We start from the raw sequence: 25614 nt of genomic DNA, 5'->3' as shown, positions 1-25614 counted from the left end.
GTCCAGAGGTGATTAATGAGACACAAATATGCGCTAAAACCGCCGCCGCCATCATTCCGCTGCCGACCTGACACGCCAGCTGGAACGGCTCCTAAATCCTCTGGATTGGTCTCGCGGATCCATCTGCCGGAGAGCCCGGTGAAAGTGTTGAATGTCGAAAGTGGAAGAAAAGGAAAAACGGACGGAGGTTGACGGGTAGAAGTGAAAAGTCTAAAGGTTGACGGGTTGGTCCCGGGAGCTCCCCCCCGTGATGTCACGGGCCAACAAGTTCACCGCCTCCTTCTTCTTCTTCTTCTTCTTCTCCTGCTCTCAATTCGCTGTTGTCTCTCAGCCTCCTTACCTGCATTTAAAATGAACCCAGCTGATTGGAAGTGCAGCCTACTTGTAAAGGAGGGTGAATGAGCGTGTCGGAGGTTGGCAAGATGGATGAGCGAGAGTACACAGTTAAAATCTGACAAACACACACCTTGACCACCCCCGACTGCCTGATTAAAGTCAAACTAGCAGTCTCGAGCCTGTACATCCATCTGGTGAAGAGCCCACAGAAGGTTGGGGGGAGAAAAAAAAAAAAATCATCTGTCAGTTACAATCAAGCAGGACCTGTTTAGCCCGGTTACTCCCACCCGTCTCATTGGCTGCTGCTGGAATTGATTTCTGGAGTCTGATTGAAAACACTCTCTATCCGAAGCTGTCAAGACGGACGAACGAGCTCTCAAACGGGAGCGACCCAGCCGCCCGTGCACGGCTCCCTCCGGCGCCCCCGGCCCGGGTGATTAATGATACGAAGACGAGGCTCCAGATGTTGACATCACCCCGCAGGAATGTGTCACCTCTCGCAGCCTCCACGTGGATCGCCACCGATGGTTTTCGCAGCGTCCGCGGCCACAAACCAGGGAGGAACAACATGTTTTCTGGCCTCCTGCATGTTTCGAGTAAGAGGTCATCGGCTCTCTTGTGGCCCAGATGTTTTTCGCTTTCTTTTTTTTCTCTCCTTTTCTTTTTTTAAACTGCCGTTAGCTTTCCAGAGCTCTGAGCCCAGTTCCCCCCCATCAGTCACTGCTGCGCCTGAACCCTCGGCGGCCAGCGGGGGCAGCGGCACGGCCAACATGTTGTCACCACTTGGCTCTTCTCTGCTGCAACAGGTTTTGGAGGAGTGGGGGGGGGGGCGAGCGCGTCGCTGTTCCAGAGGCGGATGGTTTTTGCCGTAAAAGCGCAAAAAATGCAGGTCCCGAACCTCCATGGCGCTGCTGCCCACACAGGCAGAGCGCAGAATTTCGTAACGAGCGGCTCTGCGAGTCAAGCAGCTGTTGTGTGTGATTGTGTGCGTGTGTGTGTGTGTGTGTGAGAGAGAGTGTGTGTGTGTGAACGTGCACATCCGCTCCTCTCTGATCTCCCTCTCCAGTCGGTGCTTTAAAAACAAGTCCTTCTGCGTGTATATTCAACTTCCTCCCTCCCCGACTGATCCCCCTGAAACACTTTTCATAAACGTGTTGTCCATTAAAAGCCGATAATGTATCTCCGCTGCTCAGCTCGCAGCTGCGGAGGTGCGTCAGGTCACTCTGCATTTTGTGCCGGTAGCTGCAAAAGCTTTTATCGGCCTCACGCTCTCGGATTGGGTTTTCTTTTCTTTTTTTATTCGTTAACGAGCCATACGCTTTGGAAGAGGCTGCTTGAGAGAGGAAAAAAGTCGCGGCGGAGGTGCGTGGCTGTTGCCGAGCGCTTCGCTGCGTCACAATCATATTTGGAGGAAACTTTTGCTGTGGGCGCCACTTGAATGAGAGCCCGAAGTGAACATTGCGAGGGATTAAAAGTAGTGAACGACACGAGGATGTAGCGTGACTCAATCAAATCAATCATCAAATCAGTACATTTGAATTGTCATAGCACAGTGCAGCGGCCCTGGTACAGTCTGGTATGATTAATCAACAAAAAAAAAAAGTCTTGCACTCAAGCAAATTTAGCCTTCTGTTTTCAGCCTCCTGCTAAAATTGTTGTCGGACTGTCCACGTGCTCACAAGCGGGCAAACAGGTGGCGATCTCAGAGGGCGGAGCCAACCCCTCGCTGAGGGTGTGGTCACTATACCCTGGGGTTGGTAACAGTGAGGTGTTGGTACCCTTTGTGACATCATCTCAGGAGCTGAATTTCTGGACTTTTCAAAGACTTCCAGACTTGCATCTCTTGAATCCCTCTGCCACTCTTAATGTTTTCCCTCAACTTCACCTTCACCTCAGGGCTGTTGTCTCTTCGCCCCCTCCGTCAAACCCGCCTAATGTCTGGCAGGTCCAGACACTCGGAGCCGGAGCTGGTCAGTCCACTCTCTCACTTCGGGCTTCATCTCCTTTTAAGGAATCCGAGCCGCCGAGTCTGCCTGCTCTGTCTCCTGTGAAATGCGCAGTTCACTCAAAAGTCAAAAACACTGGACCGTCCTGGAGTTTAACCATTGGATCCGGTGGTCACTGATGGTGTGGCAACACATCTCTGCTTGCGTATTGCATCATTGAAGTGATGCAGGATGTTGCAATTCCAATGTGACTTTTCTGTATTTTCAACAATCCTCATCATGCTGTTTATGCTCCAAGTTCTTGAACCATACAAACAAGGCGTTGTTGGAAAGGGAGATGAGAGGGTTCTGATGAGGCTGGATTCGGTTCTAATAATGAAACAACGGCAGACAAAGAGAGGAGCGAACAAGAGGTTTAATGAACTCGGTGACCAACAAAACGTAAAAGTTTGATTTTTTTTTTTTTTTTTTTTTTTTTTCCTCCCCGACTCGCTAAAATCATCCAAACAGTGTTTCCTGTTTACAGTTGTGCATGTTGAGACTCAAACTTCCACTTGACCTCGGAGCTCCGGGGAAACACAAACACACGCAGCTCCATCCTCAGCCAGCAGTCCAAACACGCTGCCCATCCCCCGGCCCGCCTTCCGCTGCACAACTGTCAAGGTGGATTCATCCTCCGGGACGCCGCCGCCGCCGCCACCTTTACTCTCCTGCCGCAGCCACGAGGCGCCGTCTGGGGGGCAGGTCAACGGGTTTGTTTGTTTGTTTGTTTGTTTGTTTGTTTGTTGCCCCCTGGAAGCGTCGACACGGTGCAAAGCGAAGTCGAGACGATGAGACGGAACACACTCCTTCCAGTTTTCTATGGTTCACCGACAGTGCAACCTTCCACAGTCCGGTGCAAACTGGCTGCGCTTGGCTTCTGACACAATGCATACAATATATAGATAGTGGCTACACAGAGGGACCACAAACTCTTCAGATGGTGCTGAAACATATCTACCCTCACGCATATCCACAGGAAGCGCAGGTGAAACCGTTGTGTGTGTAATGTTGTGTACATTTTAAAACACGTGCGACATTACAACAAAAGCAGAAGGTGTCGGGGCTGCGAGTAAGGGAGCGCTCAACAATAAAACACACACAGCAGGATTATTAAAAACACCAACAATTCTTTTTCTGTTTTTTGTTTAAAAAAAAATTTTAAAAATCATAAATCAAGCAACTAATTTCCTTTCTTCTACAAACGGCTCTAATCAATTTTGGAACAAGCTTAAAAATGCTCTAATCCCAGTCGAAACTCTCACCTGCTGAACGGCAAAAGGCACGAAAAACAAAACGGCGTTTTTTTGCGTAAAGTGTAGAAATGACATTTCACACATTCGCACACCAGCCGGTGGTGCTGAGGTCGCAGCCGGTGGTGCTGAGGTCGCAGCCGGTGGCTCCAGAGTCTGGATGTCGTTGTCCGCTCTCATCTCCAACTCCGACAGCAGAGATAATTCTGGATCAACTTATTTCAGCGGATTCGGTTTCCTCTCGGGGGGGGGGGGGGGGGGGGAACCTGGGAGAGGTTCAACTTTTTATGACGGTTTGAGATCAAAGATGTCATTTTCAGTTTGGTGGGAAAGTCTGGATCGCTGCGCTGCGCTGCGCCCAGAAAAAAAGGACGTCCGAAGAAACTTGAACTCGTCAGTTCTTTGCTCCAATTTGCTAAAGAAAAACTAGTGATGTCACGCTAGACATCACTCTTTTTTTTTTTTTTTTTTTTTTTCGCACTCAAACGTGGAAGGTTCAACAAAACGTCAGCTTTTCAAACAGGAGGCTTCAAACAGAGGGCTAAAAACACCGTCTTCCTTGTTATAATTCTGCCAAGCTGCTCCTCTGGAGTATGAGATGAAAAAGAAAATCGAAGAAATTGTTGTAATTGGACTTTATTGAATCCTTCAGATGTCCACTAGCTGTTAGAGGAGGTGTTTCCTGGTGGTGAAGCTGATCTCTTCTGGTCACATGGTCTCCTACCGCCTCGACCAACCAGGAGGAATCGGTCTCGTCTCGTGTCTCATAAAGCTGACGCTAAGCAGCCGATAATAACTGGCCCCTCCCCTCCCCTCCCTCTGCCCCCGCCCTGCAGATAGACCCGGTGCAGAAGGCCGTCCTCCACCACACGCTGGGCCTCCCCACCACCACCGCCAAGAGGAAGCACGTCTCCTGCAGCGTCTGTCAGCTGAGGTTCAACTCGCAGGTGGGCAAAGTCTTTTAAGTTGATGATGATGAGCCTGAAAGTTCAAAGGTCAGAAAAACATTGTTGGGGGGGAGATGAAACGCCAAGGTTCTTTTTTTTTTCCTCGCTTCACCGTGCACACAAAGGTTAGCGATGTGAAAAGAATCAATGAAACGGTTGTGAATCACTTTTTCGGGTTTGTTATTATCTGATTAATATTTTGATTAGAAAAAAAAACAACTCCACCTCAGTGTTGATTTTCATGTTTTATTCATGATTTCAGGTGAAGGTTCTCAGAGTCGGGTTATGAAGGTTTTGGTATCTTTGCCTGAAAACAAACGGAGAGTTTGGAAGACGTGCGCTGCCTTGGATCAGGATCACGCCACTTCTTTTTTTTTTTTCGTCTTAGTCTTGGCGAGCAAAAAAGAAATATATTTAAAAGAAAAAGGAAATCCACCTCCAGGGTAAAAAAACAAATCTTCCCTGGTTCTCCTCGTGTGTTTGCTGGAACAACAAGCCAAAAGAGACAGAAGACATTGAACTGTTACTGCTGACTGTGAGCAGCCATGGCTTGATCGATCGATTGGTTGGTTGGTTGAAGGATAAAATTGTATTAATGCACATTTACACATAAATAAGAGAGAGAGATTCTGATCTTATGGCTAATTCCCATTTCAAATCCCAATGGCGACGACCAGGTAGCATTGTCACGATTGCACGTAGCGCTCATTCTTATTAGTAGTATTATCACACGGTTGTATTTGCGCGCAAGTCTCCGAGGCCTCCGCTGGTCCGAGGTGTAAGCAGCAACAGGAGCAGCGGGAGCGGCAGACACACACGTTGCACAGGCGTGCGGAAAAAACACGTTGGTCTGCAGGGCCGTGAAGGCGAAGACGGGCAGGAATAAAAACAACAACAGGTGCGACGATCCCAGCAGGCCTGCGGCTGATCCGCGGAACGTTGACGAACAGCTCGATCATCCGCCAGCGACGCTCCGCTCACCCCCCGCCCCCCCGCCCGCCCCCCGCCGCTGCTTCGATTGATGCGACTGGACAGAGTTGGGAGGTGGCGCCACCTCCTGTTGTTGTTTTTGGGTTGTGTCGGAATTCCAATCCAATGCAATCAAATTGAATCTAGTCTAATCCACTCTGGTGGCTTCAGGACCATCACGAGCAGCAGCTGCTGCTGCTGCTGCTGCTGCTGCTGCTGCTGCTGCTTCCCCCTCCCGCTGTCGAGCTGCTTCGTGAGCTCCAAACCGACAAACAGCCTGAACGACAACTAATCAAAACATTCTTGAAGGAGAGTCAGCCGTCGCCGTGAATGGTGCCGTGCCCACCCCCTCATTAGGGGTCTAATCAGCCGGCCTCTAACACTGAATGCGCGGCTGATTAGTCGGGATCAGGATATTATGCTGTGCGGCTGGGAACCTGTGCTTCCGTCGGCTGTTTGTCTGCGCGATGGAGTTGCGCGCCGGTGACCAGGCAACAGGCGGAGGAGCGGCTCAGTCACAGGGTTCACACAGTGGAGCGCCACCCCGACACCGGACCCGATTGGTGCTCCTGGACAGGTTCCGTCTGCTTGTTTCACGCGTGAAGGAATTGAAGGGCAGCCAGCGAGTGACCGGGTCTTTATTTTTTTTCTACTTCTCTGCTTTAATCCAAAATGGATTAAATGAAATGAAATGAAATGAAATTTTATTCTTATTCTAATTGCGATTATTGTTTTTTTTGTGTTTTTGTTACTTTGCTTAAGTTTGGTTTAATCAAGATTAGACACGGTTTTAGCTGATAAGTCAGACAAGAAAAAAAACAAACTAACTTAAATTAATAAAATACGTGTGAGTGAGGAAATGACTGGACTTATCCCTGACCAACACACACACACACACACACACACACACACACACACACACACACACACACACATGCACACGTCTCTGTCTCTGTAAGGACAGTCTCACTCAAACCTACCTCATCCATTATTCCTTATTCGTGATATTTGGCTGTTTTAATTAATGTGGAACACTGAATACATTTTCAATTATCATTATTATTGTTATAGAGAGATGTCTCACATTGAGCAATACTTGACTACTGAGTAAAGCTCTCAGCAGGCTCCACTGTCACACTCTCACTCTCTGCTCCCTTCCTGTTGTTGTTGTTGTTGTTGTTGTTGTTGCTCACCATTTACAGCATTTGCATCATCAGTTTACCTCCGTCTTTTACTTCTTTCGTCTCGACTTATCGGGGCTCTGGGCCTCTGAATGCGCCAATCCTCCATCTCAAGCAGGAAAAACTATCTGAACCTGAACGCTGATCAGGCAGTGACAGCTCCATTGGCCTCAGAGCCGCGGCTTCCTCGGAAGGAAAATCACTGAACCGCAGCGAAAAAAAGACTTCACCTCTCTGCAAACTGCCGGAAAGCCGGGAGATGGCCAGGATAAATCCTCCTCTCTGGATTGTTCTCGCAGGTTTTTTTTTGTTTTTTTTTTGCTTGCTGTCAGAGAACCCCTGTCCTCTCATCAGACCCCGACGAGGGTTCGAATCGCTCACATCTGCTGCACCTGGTGGCCGTGTTTGCACCATCTCGTGTCATCAGCGCTGCGCTGCGCTCTGTTAATCAGACGCTGAGACAGGCCAGCTAATGGTTGTAAATGATGAGCGATATTCTGCGCTAATAGCCGCCAGGCAGCTCCGTCTTAATTAATCGTCGCCCTCCGGGTGAGAAATGGACCTCGCCGACGGGTTTACCCACCCACCGGGTCTGACCGTTTTGAAAAAGCAGACACGGCTGGGCTGAGGAAGGATTGTACTTACATGGTAAGAGAGGCGAAGGCGGCCTATTATCTGAAGAATATCTCTGACCAAGTGTGGTCATGATCCCGCTGAATTCTGGAGAGGTCAAACCTCAGAGGGGTTTCACTCTGTCTCGCCTGCCACAACATGACGTTACAATGGGGTCCAATAAATCAGGGCGATAACTGAGGAGATTAGCAAAAAAAAAACTTCTCTGCTGGAGAGATTTGATGTTTTCGACGACTGCTACAGAAGATGAGGGACCTCCGAAAGCCAAGTGCAACGTTTAAAGAATGTCATGTATGGTATTTTCAATTCAAAGCCTGTGAAAAGCTCCCTGGTCTCAGACCTGTTGGACCCCGACATGTCAATGTTTTTGTCCCACTTCATTCCCAACACTTGCAAGTCGGCTTGACTCCTGTGACGTCCATTGCGTTCATTCACCACAAGGCACCCGGATGTTCAGTCTCGCTGCCGCGCTTGGATTTGGTGTATTGGTGCATGTGGGCTTGACTCTGCCATTGGTCCTGTTCATTCTGACCACAGTGTGTCCACAATCTGCAAAATATAATGATGTTTATTTAGAAAAGAAAAGACATAAAAAGTTTCAAGAATGTGAATTACTTCAAAATCATTATTATTCATTTATTCAATACAATTTATTTTTTTAATTGAAACAGACTGTAGTTGTGGATATTCATTTGGCCATTTGGTCATTTGTTACTGTTATTTACACTGGCTGCCCTTCTGTTACAGTAATGTGGATCTTTTTTGGATAATTTGCACAAAAAGATCAATTCTTTAATTCTCCGGCTCGTGAATGATTCAAGATGGTGGAACAACTGAACAGCGTCCTGTAGAAGGCAGCGACCAAAACATTTCTGTTGTTTATGGAAGAAACTTCCCAAAGCTTCTTAATCATATTGACTTGATTTAGTTACGCTGTAGGGTGAGCCACATGTTCCAAACACCCTGTTAAAAACCCCTCTAAAATCCCTTCCCAAAAAATTCTCAAACACAATGTTTTTCCAGAGCTGCTGATGATTGAGTTTTCAGTCGCTAGTTCCTGAAACGTTGTCGTTTTTTTTTCTTCTTCACAGATCGTGTATCAATTAAGCAAGTTAACGCTAATCAATATTTATTTTTAATTACCTCACTGGATGCCTGAGATTTCCAATCAGAATTCACGAGGATCCATCTTTGAAATCTCCAATCTCAATGACTCTCGGCTAAGCAGAGTACAAAAGGACCAATCGTTGCCCTCGCACCATTAGCTAGTCGCACCGAAACGGGCGACGAGCTAGGAAACGGTGTGTGTGTCAGCGTGGACGCTGTGGTCTGGTCGATTTTGATCGCACCTGGACAAGATTTCCTCATTAAAAACAAACTATGTTTTCTTTGCTGGGCTCGTTCACAAAAGTACCTGTGAAATGAATCCTGCAATTTGCTAAACAACAACAACAACAACAACAAGAAAAAAAATCAATTTAGTGCATCGGGTTGAATTTCTGTTTCAGCAGCTGAAAGGAAAAATTGATTCCTCACACAAACAAATATATTTTCTCTTTTGACATGGGAGCGGTGTTACAGTGTTAAGCTATCAACGGGAGTCTGCTTCCACACCGCTGACATCCTCACCTCACACCGCGTCCTTAATGATCAGCCGACAAAGACACTCATTAGCATTCAGCAAACAGCTGCAAAAGCCCAAACCTTCACTCTCTGCTCTCTCCACTGTCTGATTCTACACCGTCTCTTATTCTGCACTCTGTTTCCACACTCTCCTCCTCCACACTCTCTGAGTCTGCACTCTCTTATCTTCAGCTGCAGCACCTGACTGTCCACCCAGCTGACATTATCTCCAGCTGCAGCTCTGGAACTTCAACCTCATCTAATTTCTCATCTCGCCGGGACTTTATCCTCCTAACTTTTCGCCATCCCGCCGCAAAATATTTTTTATTTAAAGTCTCATACAGTTTGAAGGCTCGGTGTCTAAATAATTCACTAGGATTTTAACGCGTCTTTCCCGTGCGGAGCTCGGCCTCGAGACCAGCCCCCTTTATGCTGCGTTGTAAAACCAGCCAGTTATCTGCACAAAGGCACAAAAGGAAATTTTGAATATAAAACAAAAGGAGTTTAATGTTCTTTGCTCATAAAAAAAATTGCCCTAGAGCTTTAAACTACAAAGGCTGATAGCTTTAAAGGATTCCACCAAGTGTGACTTAATTGTATGATCTAGGAAATCTAACCAGGCCAGTGGACAAAATTGGCTTTCTGACATTATTTGGTATTGAAAGGTTGTTGTTTCTCACACAAATGTCAGACTTCAGTGCCACAACAGTAGACCAATATTTAATGTCCACTTTTAAGAAGGCGGTGCTTTACAGAGGAGAATGCAGGTGTTTGAACACAGTTCGCTGCCACTTTGACTTAATACTGTAGTTCCGCAAGGCTCTGGTTCAAGCCTTTTGACGTTTCCTTTGTTTATAAATGATATGAATGAAGTATTCATACGTCACGAAAACTCACAAGAAGCCTTTCAAATATGGATGATGACAAAGTGGTCATATCAGAATAGTAAACAATGAAAGGAAGATGAAAGTGAAAAGATCTATCTGGGAAGGTTCTCAGTCATGCAGGTAATCTTTGCAACAACGTTATCTATATCCAACAGTGTTATCATTTATTAATGTATATATACTGTACAAGTGAACAGCAGAAAAGCTAACAAGCTAGAAGCTAGAAATAAAGCAAGAAACAGGTCACATTGACCTCCTACCATGACAGCATTTACATATTTACCCAGTCAAGTGTATCCAAAGGGAAATGTGGAAACAATCTATTTTAATCAGGAGCGTGGCATTGGTCCGACCTCCCATTAGTCCGATGATCGGAGTAATGAGCGTTCAAACGAATGGGATGTCCTCATTAGTTCAAACTGGACTAGTTAGCATGAGTTCAACTCTCCATTCCTACCGTTCATCATACACCACTTCTGCTCGTACCTCAAATTAATTTCCCCCATTTAAAATAACAAAAATAATTATAATAATTATAATAATAATGATATATAATTAGTCAAGTAATAATAATTAGATCCCCCCCCGCTGCCGCATTTCCTCCGCGCCGGTGCGTCGCAACCGGCTCCGGGTCAGATTGAAAGGGCTCGGGGGCGAAGGTGGCTCCAGCCCCTGGCTGCGAGCTTTACAGCGCCCCTCCGCCCGCACCCATCGCCGCTCACTCGACTCATACGCCTCTATTATTAATGATATGTTCATAAATGGAGAGACATATCGTCAGATTTCAGAGAAGTTGCGAGAAATGGTTGTCCCACTTCTCAGCTGTTTATGTTGTTATTTGACATTTCATGAGATTTTGATAATAGATTAGAAACGTTTATGAACGCGCCTTTGAGAGACGTGTGTGTGTGTGTGTGTGAGTGTGTGTGTGTGTGTGTGTGTGTGTGTGTGTGTGTGTGTATTGTATGTATGTAGAGAGAGAGAGCTGCCTGCTCGCGTCAGTGAAATAGCTTATCAGAAAGTAGCGATGACAGTTTGAACTAACAGGACGTCCCATTGGTCCAACCTCCCATTGGTCCAACCTCCCATTGGTCCAACCTCCTATTTGTCATCGGACCAATCGACAATCAACAAGCCGTTGTGGTGGATTTTGTCGGACTAATGTTGAGGTCGAACTAATAGGAGGTTGGGCCAATGGGCATTTCGTCGGACCAATGGGAGGTCGGACTAATGGGCAGTTCCCATTTTAGTCCACAGCAACTGTCGTGATTGAAAACAGTCAACACAACGTTCCTTGCTCAGGGTTGACTGTTAAATCTGCTGCAACCCTCTCCGCTCTGACGCGCTGTCCTTTATTTTATTCATTTTTCTTCTTGTTATTATTTTTGCTGCCACTCATCACATTTTTTCCCTCCGACTCCTGATGAATACGCTGGAACTTAAACGCGACCTTTCTGGGCGGTTGCAACCCCCCCGACAGCCACGCTGACGCCGACTGTCGAGCCGCTTGACGTCTGCTCCCCTTCCTCCACCTCCACCGCCGCCGCCGCCGCTGCTCTCGCTGCACCTGCAAAGGAAAACAAACGATCTCCTCCCCGCTCTTAATCACGCGTGTGTCAGCCGACGGCGCGGTGCGATTCTTCCACTTCACGGCTCTAATGAAAGATGAATTATTGGCGCGCCGGCGTTAAACACCTATCCGTATCACATCTCGGACAGAAAAAGAAGAAGTTAGCGTGGTTGGTCGCCAGCAGGCGCTGATGAATGTGGGCAGGAATGAGTAGTCAGGTGCCAGAACGAGCAGCGCGCTGTGCTTGACAAAGTGACATTGCCTCGATCAGTCGTCCTGAGAGCTGAGAGCTGAGAGAGAGAGAGAGAGAGAGAGAGAGAGAGGGAGAGAGAGGGAGAGAGAGAGAGAGAGAGAGAGAGAGAGGGAGAGAGAGGGAGAGAGAGAGAGAGAGAGAGAGAGAGAGAGAGAGAGAGAGAGAGAGAGAGAGAGAAAAAAAAAACGTCGTCTGAAATATTTCACAACCTTTTGCCCAGAAAATTGAATCAATTTCAGGCTACGTTAAATGAATTGAACTTCTTCACCGGTCTGATTCGGCAGTATATTGGAGCGTATGGTGGGCGGGGATGTGTGTGTGTGTGTGTGTGTGTGAGATAAGATGGATCTTTGGCAAATAATCCATATTTTGAGATGAAAACTGCAATCAAGTAAGACTTGATAAAATATGCAATTTCCTGATTTATATATATATATACAGTAAATACATTTCTTTTGAAATAGGATCTTCTTTCTTAAAAGCCCTTCACACTGAAATAAAGTAGAGACAAAATCCAAACCCTCTGAACAAATTTTAAAACCATTAATTTTATTTTCCCGCCCATATTTCCGAGCTGATGATTTCAAAGAATCATGAGTCTCAGAGCAGAAAGAAATAAATGAGCTGAAATAGAGGTGATGGTTTACAAAACTGACAGGAAATGGTGACAAAAAAGTAGCGGCCGTTTTTTTTATTAGCAAAGATCCTTCCTGACGAAAACACGACAAAATGGAAAATATATATATTTAGGCCGTGGCTTGAAATAGACGCTCCCAACGGTCTTTAGCCAACGTCAACACAGCCGCCCATAAATAAAGATGCTTACAAACCTCTTCTGGGTATTCGCGCTTATTTATTTATTCAACCATCCAGCCGCGACTGCAGCTCCCCCTGCTGCTGCTGCCGCCGCCGCCGCCGCCGCTGCCACAGGCCAAGCATGCAGGAAAGTGTGAGAGCCGAGGTAAACAAGGACGACTCAAAGTCTTCGCCCATGTCGCACTCCTGCGCAAACGCGTTGTGAAGGTGAAGGCTCGACGTGTCCCGACTTCAAACCCCGGCAGCCGCCGCTCGATAAGTCGGACGCTGCGGGTCACAGCGACACGGCGGTGTTATTTTTCATCTTATTAATCCCCGAACGGCGGCCATGTCATTCATACGCGGGGATATTTCATTATCCCCGCCTCGTGTCGAGGATTGCGACCGGCCGTTAATTACAACGAAGGAGCGGCGCCGCTCAGCGGCTTCGACTTCCACGGCGGAAACCTGCTGCTCCGCCTTTCGCTCTACGTTCAAAGGCCGATGCGTTTTCAGCCGGTTGCAACATTTCACGGGCCATCGGCTTCAGGGAAGCAGGCGCGGCAAGGTGCTTTTAAAAAGCCCCAGAAAAGGAAAAAGGAAGTAACGCAGGACGTGACAGAGAGCCTAGCTGCGGCTAAAGAGATTAGCGTGGACGCTGCCGTGGAATTTTCACAGGGAAAGAGCAACAAAGACCAACCAGCGCTGAAGGCTTTTCCTCGCTTTTCAGAAGCTCTGGCAAGAAATCAGTTGAGCACCGTGGTGCTAGCACGGTGCTAACAGGAAGTCTGGAACAGCAGCTTGTAGCGAGAAAGCTAAACTGGCACGAAAAGAATCTGGTCTGCTTTGTGTGCGAAGGAACATTTGTCTGATTGGTCCTAAAGTTTTTCTCCTCCATTTACAAACACTTTCTCCAGGCTCTCTGCAACATGGACGTTGCGCAATCAATCCTGCTAATTCCATATCTGGGAACTTATTTTTCTTTTGGCTCAATGCAGAGTGGGGGGGGGGGGGGGACAGAAACCGTATGAGTTTATTGTGTGAAGAGATAAACAGCACAAACTCAGGGCCAAAGTTTGGGGGAGGTGGGTGGGGGGGACAACACAACACATAAAAAAAAAACCTTTTTTTTGGTTGAGGCAGATTAGCATAATGATCAGGGAGCGTCGCTTCGGCCACTTTGCCATTTTGGATGAGAGAAAAACGAACCCAGGTAATTGGCTTTCTTGGTCGTTTATAATACCCTTTTTTTTTTGTTTTTTGTTTTTTGTTTTTTGCACTTCTGAGCAAAGAACGGTGTAATGAGGCTTTTTAATTTCCCTGAAAAATGTCGGTGAATTGGCTTTTTTTTTTCTTTCCAAAATGTATAAATGTTGCCTCTCAATTTTTTTAGTTTTTTTCCTTCCTGAACCAAACCCCAGTGCCTGTGCTTCCTTCCCAGAGCCAGGCCTTGGCCCACTACAAGGGGACAAAACACGCCAAGAAGCTCAAAGCCCTGGACGCCCCCAAGAGCAAGCTCAAAGGCGCTGCCGTGGCAAAGGACGCCGCCGTCCAGGAGAGCGCCAAGGGCCTCAGCGCCGCCACCGCACCGCCGCCGCCGCCGCTCCCCAACGGCACAGACGGAAAAGGTTTGTGCGCCTCCTCGTTGTGAGTGAGTTGGCTCCCCTGCAGCCGGGGGGGCCAACAAACAAGCCCCCTCGTTGCATTTCCTCACACCGCACGCAGTCACTTAAGACTCGGATGAGTCACTGGGCCGATCGCATCGGCCGGCTGCCCACTCGAGTCGCCCGCCGCTCCGATATTGAATCTGTCTCACCGCAGGAGGTCAGCCAGCCGGTGAACACAAACACCGGTTCCCTGTACAGCAAGGATTTGGTTTCAGTTATCAGTTGCGCTGTTAACGCAGTAAGGAGGTGGAGGAGGGGAAAAAAGGGGGAACATATTGTTGAAATGTGAGTACCTAAAACCCCTTTGATGTTATTTGTATAGATTTTTTCTTTTATTTTTTTTTACGAGTAAACTGAGCAGCAACTACGGAGAAAAGGTCATCACACTTTTACATTTCAAGTTAAAATGTCCCCATTGCATTTACTTTATTTACTCAGTGAAGCTCCATCATTCTTCCATCATTGCCAGAAAACCTCATGAAAAACACACGTTTTCTGATGTCACAAGGGGCCTTGCTGACACCTCTCTCACGTTTGGGACCACTCCCCCCAGCCAGGCGTTGGCTCCGCCCCCTCAGTCTGCGTCTTTTTTTTTTTAGGGACTGAGCCCAGTGATAAGACCTGCTCTGGATCAGACCCGGTTGTATTGTTGTTTTGTTTTTTTTTATTGTTTGTTTGTTTTAATCTTCTACTAAACACGGTCCAACATGGATCCATCACTTTTAGCGGGAGGCTGCAAACAGAGGTCCAATCATACTGGAATCCATCCATCCATCCCTTGTTCATGTTATCCTCCCATCCCTACATCTGTCCTTTTCCCCCACCTCCACCTCCATCATCCATTTGTCCATCCGTCATCCGTCAGTCCATTCTTCACTTCATCCATCCACCTCGTTGTCTCCGGCCCGTCATCCCTAACAACAATCTGAACCAAGACACAAAAATATCTGTGAGTGCCAAGAGTGAGAATCAAGTGGACTTCAATATCTCAGAGGCTCCTCTCTGGCTCCCTTCGCCTCGACTCGGAGAAGACCGACTCCACCCGACCTCGGTGTAATATCCTCCGCCGTAATGTCCTCCATTACGCCGTGAAAAAAACCTTTCCTGATAAAATTCTTCCCCTTTAACGACGGAAGAGTCTCTCCTTTTTCAAACACGTTTTTTCTCTGGAGTTCATTTACCTCCGCACAACCTCTCCTCTCCTTCCTTTTCCACACATTTTTGAAATTACAATCACATTTCTGGAGCTCATGATGGTACCGCAGGTTTTGATTATTATTCTGTTTTTTTTTTTGTTTTTTTTTCCTCCCCCCCCCGCTCCGCAAAGTGAGACCTCTCCCATGCTTGAAGTTTAAACACGACCGGAGGGCGAAGTGACAAATACTGAGCGGCGATGAGCCAAAACCAGGTGTTGCTGTCATATCTGCCAGCAGTGTTGGGCTGGGAATTTGTTCTTCTTTTTTTTTCTTGTGATGGCAGGAATTTTAATAATGTTCCTCTGGGAAGTTCAGAAATAGGTGAGAGAACAGATGTAATAAGCGCTCGATTCAATATGTTTCACCTCCCACGTGCGCCGCATGCTCGTCTGCGCTTGACTTGATTTGTGCCCGGCAGCAGTTTTGTCTTGCAAGTCGGATTTACAGCGCGTGCTTCAAAGGAGCAAAGTCTGATTTTTTTTTTTTTTTTTTTTTAACACTCTTTTAAACATGAAGGCGGTTGCAGGGAAAAGTGAATTCAATCTGGTGTTGTCAAATCAAAAGAAAAAAAAAAAAAAAAGATCAAAATCAGATGTTGTATCCTTAGAATTAAGATGTAACAAAGTACAGCTTGTGGCTGTTGTTTGTTTTTGCATACGCTCGGTAGCTCTTAGCCCGTCGCTCCTCCACCCCACAAATGCAAAGAACACCTGTCAACATGAACGTTGTTGATTAGAATTTGAAACGAGTTGAAACTAGGGAAATAACTCGCACTTTGCTAAGCCCCGCCCTCAAACAGTCACTAACAGCGACTACGTTTACATGCACAGCTTAATCGGGCTTCTCTCCCCGTCCCGGTTTACGTGCAGTCTGAGAAAATCAAATTATTGACGGGAACGTTTCCACCTCCCCAACACTGGGGGGCGATAGGAGTCTTTTCAGCGTGTCAATTCCTGGTTCACCTCTCTCGTTAGACAATAACAAAACAACTGGAGTGCGATACAAAGCCAGTGTGCAATTTAACTGAACAGCTGCAGATGTGTTGCACCACCGCCAGTGGATTGGTCGGATACATACAAATGTACACAACATGTTCATTTTACTGTCGAAGCCCACAATCTACCACAGCCGCTGTTCAGTAAGGAAAGCGATGGTGATTTGGAGAGGCGGGTGTGCTGTTGGAGGGCTGCAACAAAACCATGTCTTCGATTCTACACTTTGCGCCGTCACCGTGGCAACTGACCCAGAACCTCCGCGCTTGGTGCACACAGGTTGAGAGGACAGACGGGTGGGAGAGGGTCTGGAACTGCAGCGTGTGGAGCTCCGGTCAAGGCAATGAAACCTCTCTGCCCACTCTTGTTATTGTGTTGATCAATAGAAGTAGAAAACACCGCGGCAATGAGAGAGTTTTGAACACATAATGGAGAGACAATTTCAATTTCTGAATAACACGCACATCGTTTGTGAAACTTTGCAGACTTGTGAAGATGTGTCGAGCCTGCAGGAAGTCACTACGAGCGCCAATTCCACTCCACCGCCATTGTTCTGTATGAAGTGGCGAGTTGCACTCACTGCAAACTCTTGTTGGAGAACACAAATGAACTGGAAAGGTTTGCGTACTGCTTCTGCAAAGGAATTGTGTCCTCGGTTCTACACAAACTTGTAAAAGCATCACGCGTTGAAGGAGCTGGTGTGTCTTGACTGTTTTTCAGTTCCACAATGTTTTGTTCGAGCCCTTTTGCTTCACACCCCCTTGCTTTGGGGCACACGCAAGCAAGGGGGTGCGAAGCAAAAGGGCTGCGCATATGCATTGTCCAGCTAAACTCCGACTGAGGCGTGTCCATGAGGGGGAAATTTGAATTTCAGTCGCATTATCTGAGTGTCTTAACCTGAGTCCTCCAACTCTGATTATAGTCGGACCCACGTGTTTACGTGCACTGCAGTTGTCCAGTCATAGTCGGAACCGAGGCAATCATTTGGTTTTCTGGAGTGCTATGTAATTGTAGTGAGTAAATAGACAGACAGTAACCAGGCGGGGGGGGGGTGACTTCCTCTGGTTCTGACCGTTAGCTTAGCTAGCAGACTTCTTACCTGGTGGATGAGTCTATTACCTGGGTGCTTTAGCCTTGCTTGCTGGTCATTTTGACATTATCATTGTGAATACTACTGCTAGTAGTAATGTGGGCCAATATGGACTGAACAGAAACTGCGTAGGCAGGCAGCTGGCCCAGCTTCATACGTTTCTTGTGCTTTGGCAGTTCACCTCTTTCATCCTTGTTGTTGTTGCCGCTGTTGTTATTCATTCCTTTATTGCCACCCATTAATACAAAGGGAAAAGCTTCCCTGTATGTTGAGGCTGACCTCCTCCCACTCTGCCTGAGCACGGCGCCGCGCATGCAGGAAACTGTGAACGGGTTCCACACAGGCAGCGGCGGCGGCGGCGGCGGCGGCGGCGGCGGCGGCGGTGTCTGCGACCTCGCAGCCCTTAAAGGAAACCATCTCAACCTGAAGCAGACAAATGGAGATTAATCATTTCAAGACTTGAGAAAAAAAAAAAATCCTTCACAATTCTACACCATTTTTTTTCCACCTCATCCACCGGTGTGTGTGTGTGTGTGTGTGTGTGTGTGCGGGCGCGCGTGGGCGACAGTTTATCACACCGGCGCGTCGGCTAATGAATATTAATGTGCTCAGATGTTGGAGGAATTAATTGTCTGGGCGGATAAATGCGGTGTTATCTGCAAGTCTGAGGTGTTTTGACGGTGCGTCGGCAGCGGAGCATCGCGGCCAATGAGGTGGGAAGAAGGAACAACAGAGGTGCCGAGCTGGGTTTAGTGGTTTTTTTTCTCTCTCGGGTCCTCCCCCTGAAGTCGCCGTAGGGGAAAATATGTTTGGCCGGTCGTCATTTTCATTGGAAGTGCAGAGGCGAAGCTTCAGGTTGTGTCGTTAAGAAGTCGTGTTGCTGCCATGTTGGGTCAAAGTCGCAGCTGTAAAAAAAAAAAAAAGTTTTTCACTCACTGCTTGAGAGGGGGGATAAATCACAGTGACTTTTTTCTTTTCTTTTCTTCTTTTTTTTTTTTTTTTTTTTTTGTTTTGCTGTGTGGCTCAACACCTGGGACACCCAGAGGGAATGTTGCTGGTACTTGGAATTTATTTCATGTGTCCGTCTTCTAAAAAGCCCGTAATAAAACACTCAACAAACTACCATCTGATCTCACAACTTTGTTTCAACATCCGTAAAACGACAATAACGTTGCTTTACTTTTACCTTCACGTTCACCTTGAGAAAGCCTCTGCGTGTCGCACCCGGAGATAACTCACACGTCCATTTGAGAGGAAGCTCAGTGAAAACATTTGAAAAGAGGAATTTAGCAGGTGATCGGACCAACTTGTTGTCTCTTCGGTACCGGAGGAGCCGGTTGGCCGCAACCACAGGCTTTCTATTGGCTTCCGAGGAGGGAGGCGCCTGACGTTCATCGCCACCCTGTGGTTAGCGACACAGACAGGAGCTCCTGAACTGAATCTCTGAGTCTCACCTGCTTCTCTGCCAAGAGGAAGCTGATCGACCCAGTTATATTCTGAACAGCTGAAGCTTTTCAAAGTGGATCTGGAATTCTTGACTTTGAAATTCTGCCATCCAGCCTCACTAAAACGTCGGGGAGGGGATTCCTGTCGGCTGTAGCCAGTGTCATCGTTCATTAGCGAGCTAGCAAGCGAGCGCTGACTGAACCCCGGCTGTAGCTCCTCCCTCTTCCGAAATCAAAGGTCGGGCTTTTCGTGGCATTTTCTTCCCAGCGGATTGAAAACCGGACCGAAGCTTTTTGCGGACGAATTGGACACGTTGAGAACTTCAGATCTCTCCAAGTCTCTGGCAAAGATCCCGGATGATGGCCGGACGCTCTCCTGATGATGATCTGCGCTCAATGAGTCAGTTCACTTCGTGAGACAGGCGCTGCTTGTTTAGGTTTTCTTTCTTTTTTTTTTTTTTTTTTTTTTAATCTTTTCTTCTTCCTGCATATCTGATGCAGACTCCGCGGAGGCCTGAGGGGGCGGAGCCGCTCGTCCGCTAATCACAAGAACGATCGGCACTTTGATCCCCTGGCTCCTCCGGCTCACGTGTCAATACGCCCTTGAGGCTGGAATCTTTATTCCACTTAACCCTGCTGATGGCTGCCTGGTGACTGATTGGCCGGTCGGTTGGCTCACAGCGTGGCCACGCCCACCACTAGCGCTGTCGGTCGTCGTCAAGAGAACCGGCGGCGTCGCCATTAACCTGCTGCTTTTATTTCCTTCCTTCTTCCTCCCGAAATTCCTGGCAACGGTACAAATGGGTGTTTGTCAGCGGCTAATTGTGTGGCTAGCGGTCGGTGGCGGCGGAGACGCTTCATTACGGCTTCATTTACATGAAGTCGAAGTTGCAGTCGCTGCAAGAAATCGTCTCGTGAGGCAGAAAAGAGCCGAAGAGCCTCCGATGTAAACAAGCGTCACTCCGTATGGAGAGGTGCACACTGCAGGCCAGCGTGTTGCACAGATGCAAAGGAAGATTGGAAAATAGAAGTCAATTTTTCAGACTTTCATGCAATAACAAAAAACAAATAAACAAAAACAAAAAATGACACATGATGAAAGTGAAGCAGCGTGACGGGAACAGACGAGTCGGTCCGGGGGTTTTAAGGTGCGCTAAACGCCATCAGCGAGCGACTGTGGCACACGGCGTTCTGCAAGTCATCTTTAGTGTGCGTGTGCGTGCATGTGTGTGTGTGTGTGTGTGTGTGTGTGTATTTTAAAGATGGATGGACTGGCGGACAGATAGTGCAGATAAAGCCAGATGACTCAGCGAGTGGCTGTCAAGTTTTCTCTGTGTGTGTGTGTGTGTGTGTGTGTGTGTGTGTGTGTGTGTGTGTGTCCCTACACTCGCAGCAGCGGGAGCCGAGCCGGAGCCAGACAGGCAAAGAGAGGCAGAGGGGGAGAAGGGGGGGAAGGGGGGGGGGGGGGGGTAGAAATGCCCACAGCTCAGGCGTCCATCTCTCAGTTCCAGTCCAGTGCCCGAGGAAATGTACCCTGATATTAGCTATTAAAGAGCAGATTGTCAGGGGAGCCATGCCAGCACGGACGGCAGCTGTGGAGTGGAGCGGGCGGGGGGGCGGGGGCGGGGGAGGAGGGAGAAAGGGAGGGAGAGAGGTGGCTGACACCCTCCCACTGCCACACCAACCTCCACTTTTCTTCCTCAGGTCTTCAGGCCGCCGATAAATCAACCACCTCAATGGGAGTCCACGCTATACGCCGCATGCATCCGTCTGGTGAAGATCTCAGAGCAACGGTTTAGGACGAGGGTTTGGATGAGAGAGAGAGAGCCCTCTGCCAGCACAGCGTTCAGAGCAGCCGCCCTTCTCCTTCTGCTTTCTGCTGGTGCGAGTGGCAACAGGGGGCGCCGTTGCTGCTGCTTTTTGAGGTTGACGTTATCTGTTCCAAACAGCAGAGACGTAACAAACTACAGAGACGTAACAAACTACAGGGCCGTAACAAACTACAGAGACGTAACAAACTACAGGGCCGTAACAAACTACAGAGACGTAACAAACTACAGAGACGTAACAAACAGCAGAGATGTAACAAACTACAGAGACGTAACAAACTACAGGGCCGTAACAAACAACAGAGACGTAACAAACTACAGAGACGTAACAAACTACAGGGCCGTAACAAACAACAGAGACGTAACAAACAGCAGAGACGTAACAAACTACAGGGCCATAACAAACAACAGAGATGTAACAAACTACAGAGACGTAACAAACAACAGGGCCGTAACAAACAACAGGGCCGTAACAAACAACAGAGACGTAACAAACAACAGAGCCGTAACAAACTACAGAGACGTAACAGAGACGTAACAAACAACAGAGACGTAACAAACTACAGGGCCGTAACAAACAACAGACGTAACAAACTACAGAGACGTAACAAACTACAGGGCCGTAACAAACTACAGGGCCGTAACAAACAACAGAGACGTAACAAAAAGCAGAGACGTAACAAACTACAGAGCCGTAACAAACAACAGAGCCGTAACAAACTACAGAGACGTAACAAACTACAGAGCCGTAACAACACTCTTATAACAGTTTGTCTTTATTTTTTTTATCGCCAGTTTACATTTAGATTTCTTGCCCACACAGTGAGAGATAGAACGGGAGTAATATAACGCTGCCTCCATCAACAACAACAACAACAACAACAACAACAACTAAACTATGCTTCCCGAGTGAAGCGTGAGCTTTGCTCGAATGCATTATTTCAGTTTGCACTTTACGTTCTCAATGAACAGCATGTTAGCATCAGAGTGAACGTGGCGTTAACACAGTGAACAGGCGCTAGCATTGAGTTTTACCTTCCCTCTGTGAGGTTATTTGACCGTTTACAGTTTGTAATTTGCAGATGGAAAGTAAAGTAGCAGTAACAGAGCAGGCAGCTTTTGAAACAACAACAAAAGAAGTTCTCACCACCAGTCGGTGTGAAAACCGCAGGGGTCGGGAAAACATTTCCCTGGTTGAGAGGAGTAAACAACGAGTGCGGCGCAGTAAATTCCACCCCATTAAACTTCGCCAACGGAACTTCGTGAGTTGGAACGCAGCTTCCGCACGGCGACTCTTTCTGCCGGAGGTTGGCAAGGCGGATGTGTCAGATTTTCGAGCTGGAATCTCTGCGACTCAGCCACCGTCCCCGAGTCCATCCACTCCAGCTTTTTTGGAAATAATAACCGTCTGACACACAGACAGGTGTTTGAGCGGACCTGGTGATGGGAGAGACGTGAGATCTGATTGGCTGCAGACCCGCGAAAATGTTCACATCTGCGACGGGAATTTGGACGGCGGCACGGAACCGCGAGCCACGTCCCGGGCCGAAATGAGGTCCGTGTCGTGTGCTCCCGAGTGAAAGTGGAAAGAGATAAATCAGCCCGCGATTCAGACGGACCAATCAGGCTGCTGTTAAATATCCCCGATAACACGGCGCCCCCATTTCTCCCAGACACGCAAAAAAAAAAAAAAAAAAAAAAAGCGAATCCAGGCGGCGCGCTATTATTTGCCGATGCAAATTCTTTCACCTTATCAATCTTTTGACTGCAGGAATATTCAAGCGTGACTCTTTTCTCATTTTACTCCCTCTTTGTATGCCGACAGGAGAGAAGGCCGAGACCGGGGGGAGGGGGGGGAGGGGGGAGAAAAAAAAAAAGAGGGGCGGCGTTGAATGGAATGTGACAGACCTCAAGCGCCACGAGGGACGTGTGTCCTTTAAGTTGTGACGGCACATACTTTTTAATTAGAGGAGCGTTAATCTGCCGTCGTGGAGGAAGGTAATCAGATCTCCGGGGAACCTCCCTCTGATTGGCTGCCAGCCCGAGTGGAGTGGAAGCCTTTCGGCGCCGGAGTGACGGACGATCTCGGAGGGCAGTGCGGCGAGGCCGCGGGGAAGGGGGGAGGAGTCAGGAGTTAGCGCCTGAGTTAGCGCCCTCTCCTTTAATTGTGTCCCCCACTCCATTACTCTCCCTTTAACCTTATCTCCCTTCTCCTCAACCCCCCCCTCCCCCCCCCACAACCAACACACACACACACACACACACACACACACACACACACCTTTCTCCCCTTTTTGTCTCTCCACCACCACTTTTCTTCTTTATCTGAACCCGTCTGCTGTTGAACTCAAGAGTTTTCTAACTTTCACCGCTTTAACTTTCATTTAACTTTCTACTCCTCCGACTTTTGTTTCTGCTTCTCGTCCTCCTTTCCCGTCTCGCCATGATTTCATTCCTCGCTCCTCCGCTCTGTTCTCCGCTAGCTGGTGGCCGTAAGTTAGCATCCATTGCTGCCCCGCGGGTTTGTATGGTAGCATCTTTCATGCTTAACAACACACTGCATTTGAGTGAAAATATCTTCCTGTTCTGCTAAAGCGCAAGCTAATGTAGCATCCACACCAGTCTCTTTAGCGACGTCGAAAATGGTCCAAAAAAAAAAAAACAGAGTTTGCGTTACGCGGTAGCTGCTAGTGCTAGTATGGTGGTTGCTGCCAGTTCTGGGAAAACCCCAATGCTAATATAGCATCCTCACTTGTCTCTTCAGACATCGGCCGCAGTGAGGTTTAGGACAAAGGAACCTTTTTTTCTAACTCTCGTGTGTGTGTGTGTGTCCAAGTGTGTGTGCCATCTGTGTTCAGACAAGCCACATCCTCACGGAGAAAACATGCTCCACATATTTTGCCGCTGACACGCACACGTCACACCCCCCGACACAGGGAAGGAGTGCAACAGCAGTAGTGTGCGCTTGTTAACTTGCTCACCCGCTGACAGCTTCAATCAACTCACGCTGCGCTGTCTCAGGTTGAGGGGTTTCCTTCCTTTCACCGCTTTAACTTTCATTTAACTTTTCTTTTCTTCTGCTCTCACTCCTCCTCCTCCTCCATCTCTCCATCATCTTTTTTTTTTTTTTCCCCCCCGTGCGTGATCGTCTCTCTCCCTTCCCCCCTCCTCGGCTGTCTTGGCCGCCCCGGCCGGGCCTCAGATTGATCACAGCCATTACCTTCTATTAATGAGAGGGGATTGAGTCCTTAACTGGGCCAGTTAGGTCACAGTGACTCGGGATATGGATTACCGCAGGCTTCCCGGAGAGCACAGAGCTGTCCGAGGGCGACCCGGCTGCACTTTAATCACCTGCCCCCTCGCACCGCAAATGGCTCTTTAATGACACCATGGTGGATGGGCCCGGCCTGACACAAGGGCAAGGACACGCACGGCTCCATGGTTTCTCCTGTCGTCAGACTGCACACGCTGGCTTCCGACACACAACAGCCTGGCAAGGGCGACAGCGTCACAGTTGAAGATGATAAACGCAGCAAAGTGCAAAATCCTCTTTCAGATTTCAAAATCCACCCGTTACCCTCTTTCACTTGCTTCTCTTTCCAGGAAATGTGCGCTAAAGCACTCAGGTCTGAAAATCCCTTTTGCGTTGGTGCCCCTTGTGAGGTCACAATGGGTGCACAAATACCTCTTCCGTGTTAGTGGCCTCACCCCCTGTCGTGGTGTTGGCGCCAATCTTTGGAAACCTCCTTGTATTTGTCGTGGAAGGTCCAACAGAGTATCACTTTCAGCTGCAGGAGGCTGTAAACAAAGGGCTAATAACAGAATTGTCTGTTGAAATCCAGGAAGAAAAAAAGCAAGATCTGAAAACAGCTATTAGACAATTGAAAAAAAATATTTTTTGGTGTTGTTTTTTACTGAAGCCGCCTTTGCCTTTGTTTGTGATTTTCAACGTATTATTTTTTTTTTACAAACTTGGACACAAACGGCTGGAGAAAAACAACAGGGAAAAAAAAAAAAAATAAAATCACAGAATAGTGACTTCCAGCAACAGTGGGGGCGACTCTGCGATGAAATTATAATTATAACTACGTTTGAAATTGACATTTAACAACAAAAGAGGCAAAACAAACCTGCACTGCTACATTTCTATCAAAAGCCTAAAGGTAAGATTGATATCGATCGTCGTTCACCCGGCGAGTGAGAAAGTGGTGCCCACTCCTTTATTGAAAAAAAAAAAAAAAAGTGTATATTGTATATCTGTGAAGGTGCAAGGCGGGGGGGGAGCAGATGGTGGAGAGTCCTTCTGTTGAAGATATTGGGTCAAAATGTGGAGTCAGCATGAAAACCTCCCCCAGCGGAGAAAATGATGCTGACGGCGCCGCCTAGCTGTTGATGAATGAAAGAGGAGGGAAGTGTGATGTTCAGCAGAAGGAGGGAAAACACAGAATGGACCACAGCGCCGCAAAAGAATAATCGTCCAAAGATCCTCTTGTGTTCGGAAAGCAGGTCGAAAGAGTTTTTTAGGGTCCCCCCCCCCCAACCCTGGAACGCCGCCGTCGAGTTGGTACTGGTTAACTGCGAAGAGGAGCAACAGAGGCCGCCGCCACCGCCGCCGCCACCGCCACCGCCGCCGCCCGTGGCGGGAACGTTATTCATCAGGAGCGACAAGGTCGCAGTGGCGCTAGATTAATTACCGTGGTGGCGGCGGCGGCAGCAGCGCGGGGAGGATGTGTGGAAGGTTCCGCCTGGCTGAACCAGGCTAATAACGCCGAGGGCACCTGAGGTTCCGGACGGACACACGGAGAAAAAAAAAAAGAAAAAAAAAAAAAAAACACTTTTCAAAGTGCGTCGCGTTTGAAAACGCTGTTCTGAAGGTCCTGTTAGAGAACAGCGTGTATCTCCCCAAGAAGCACAGTGATTAGCCGTCTGTTTGCAGCCCTCCAGCTGAATTGCTGAATGGCTA

At 48.0% G+C, this 25614-nt stretch overlaps 1 protein-coding gene across 1 annotated transcript in view; it reads left to right on the top strand.

Moving 5' to 3' along the window:
* znf385d (zinc finger protein 385D) overlaps positions 1 to 25614 on the top strand; it is a 68727-nt gene that overhangs the window by 27858 nt on the left and 15255 nt on the right. Inside the window, exons 3-4 of the mRNA XM_076046857.1 lie at positions 4411 to 4521; positions 13874 to 14060. Of these exons, the coding sequence (XP_075902972.1) occupies positions 4411 to 4521; positions 13874 to 14060 (298 nt within the window). The remainder of the gene's footprint in view (positions 1 to 4410; positions 4522 to 13873; positions 14061 to 25614) is intronic.

The sequence above is a fragment of the Nelusetta ayraudi genome, unplaced genomic scaffold, assembly GCF_046127955.1.
Source record: "Nelusetta ayraudi isolate G7.1 ecotype Tasmania unplaced genomic scaffold, CSIRO-AGI_Nayr_v1 ptg000091l, whole genome shotgun sequence".
In the NCBI taxonomy this organism is placed as follows: Eukaryota; Metazoa; Chordata; class Actinopteri; order Tetraodontiformes; family Monacanthidae; genus Nelusetta; species Nelusetta ayraudi.
The sequence above is the reverse complement of the archived record's forward strand: the minus strand, read 5'-3'. Positions and strand labels throughout refer to the sequence as shown.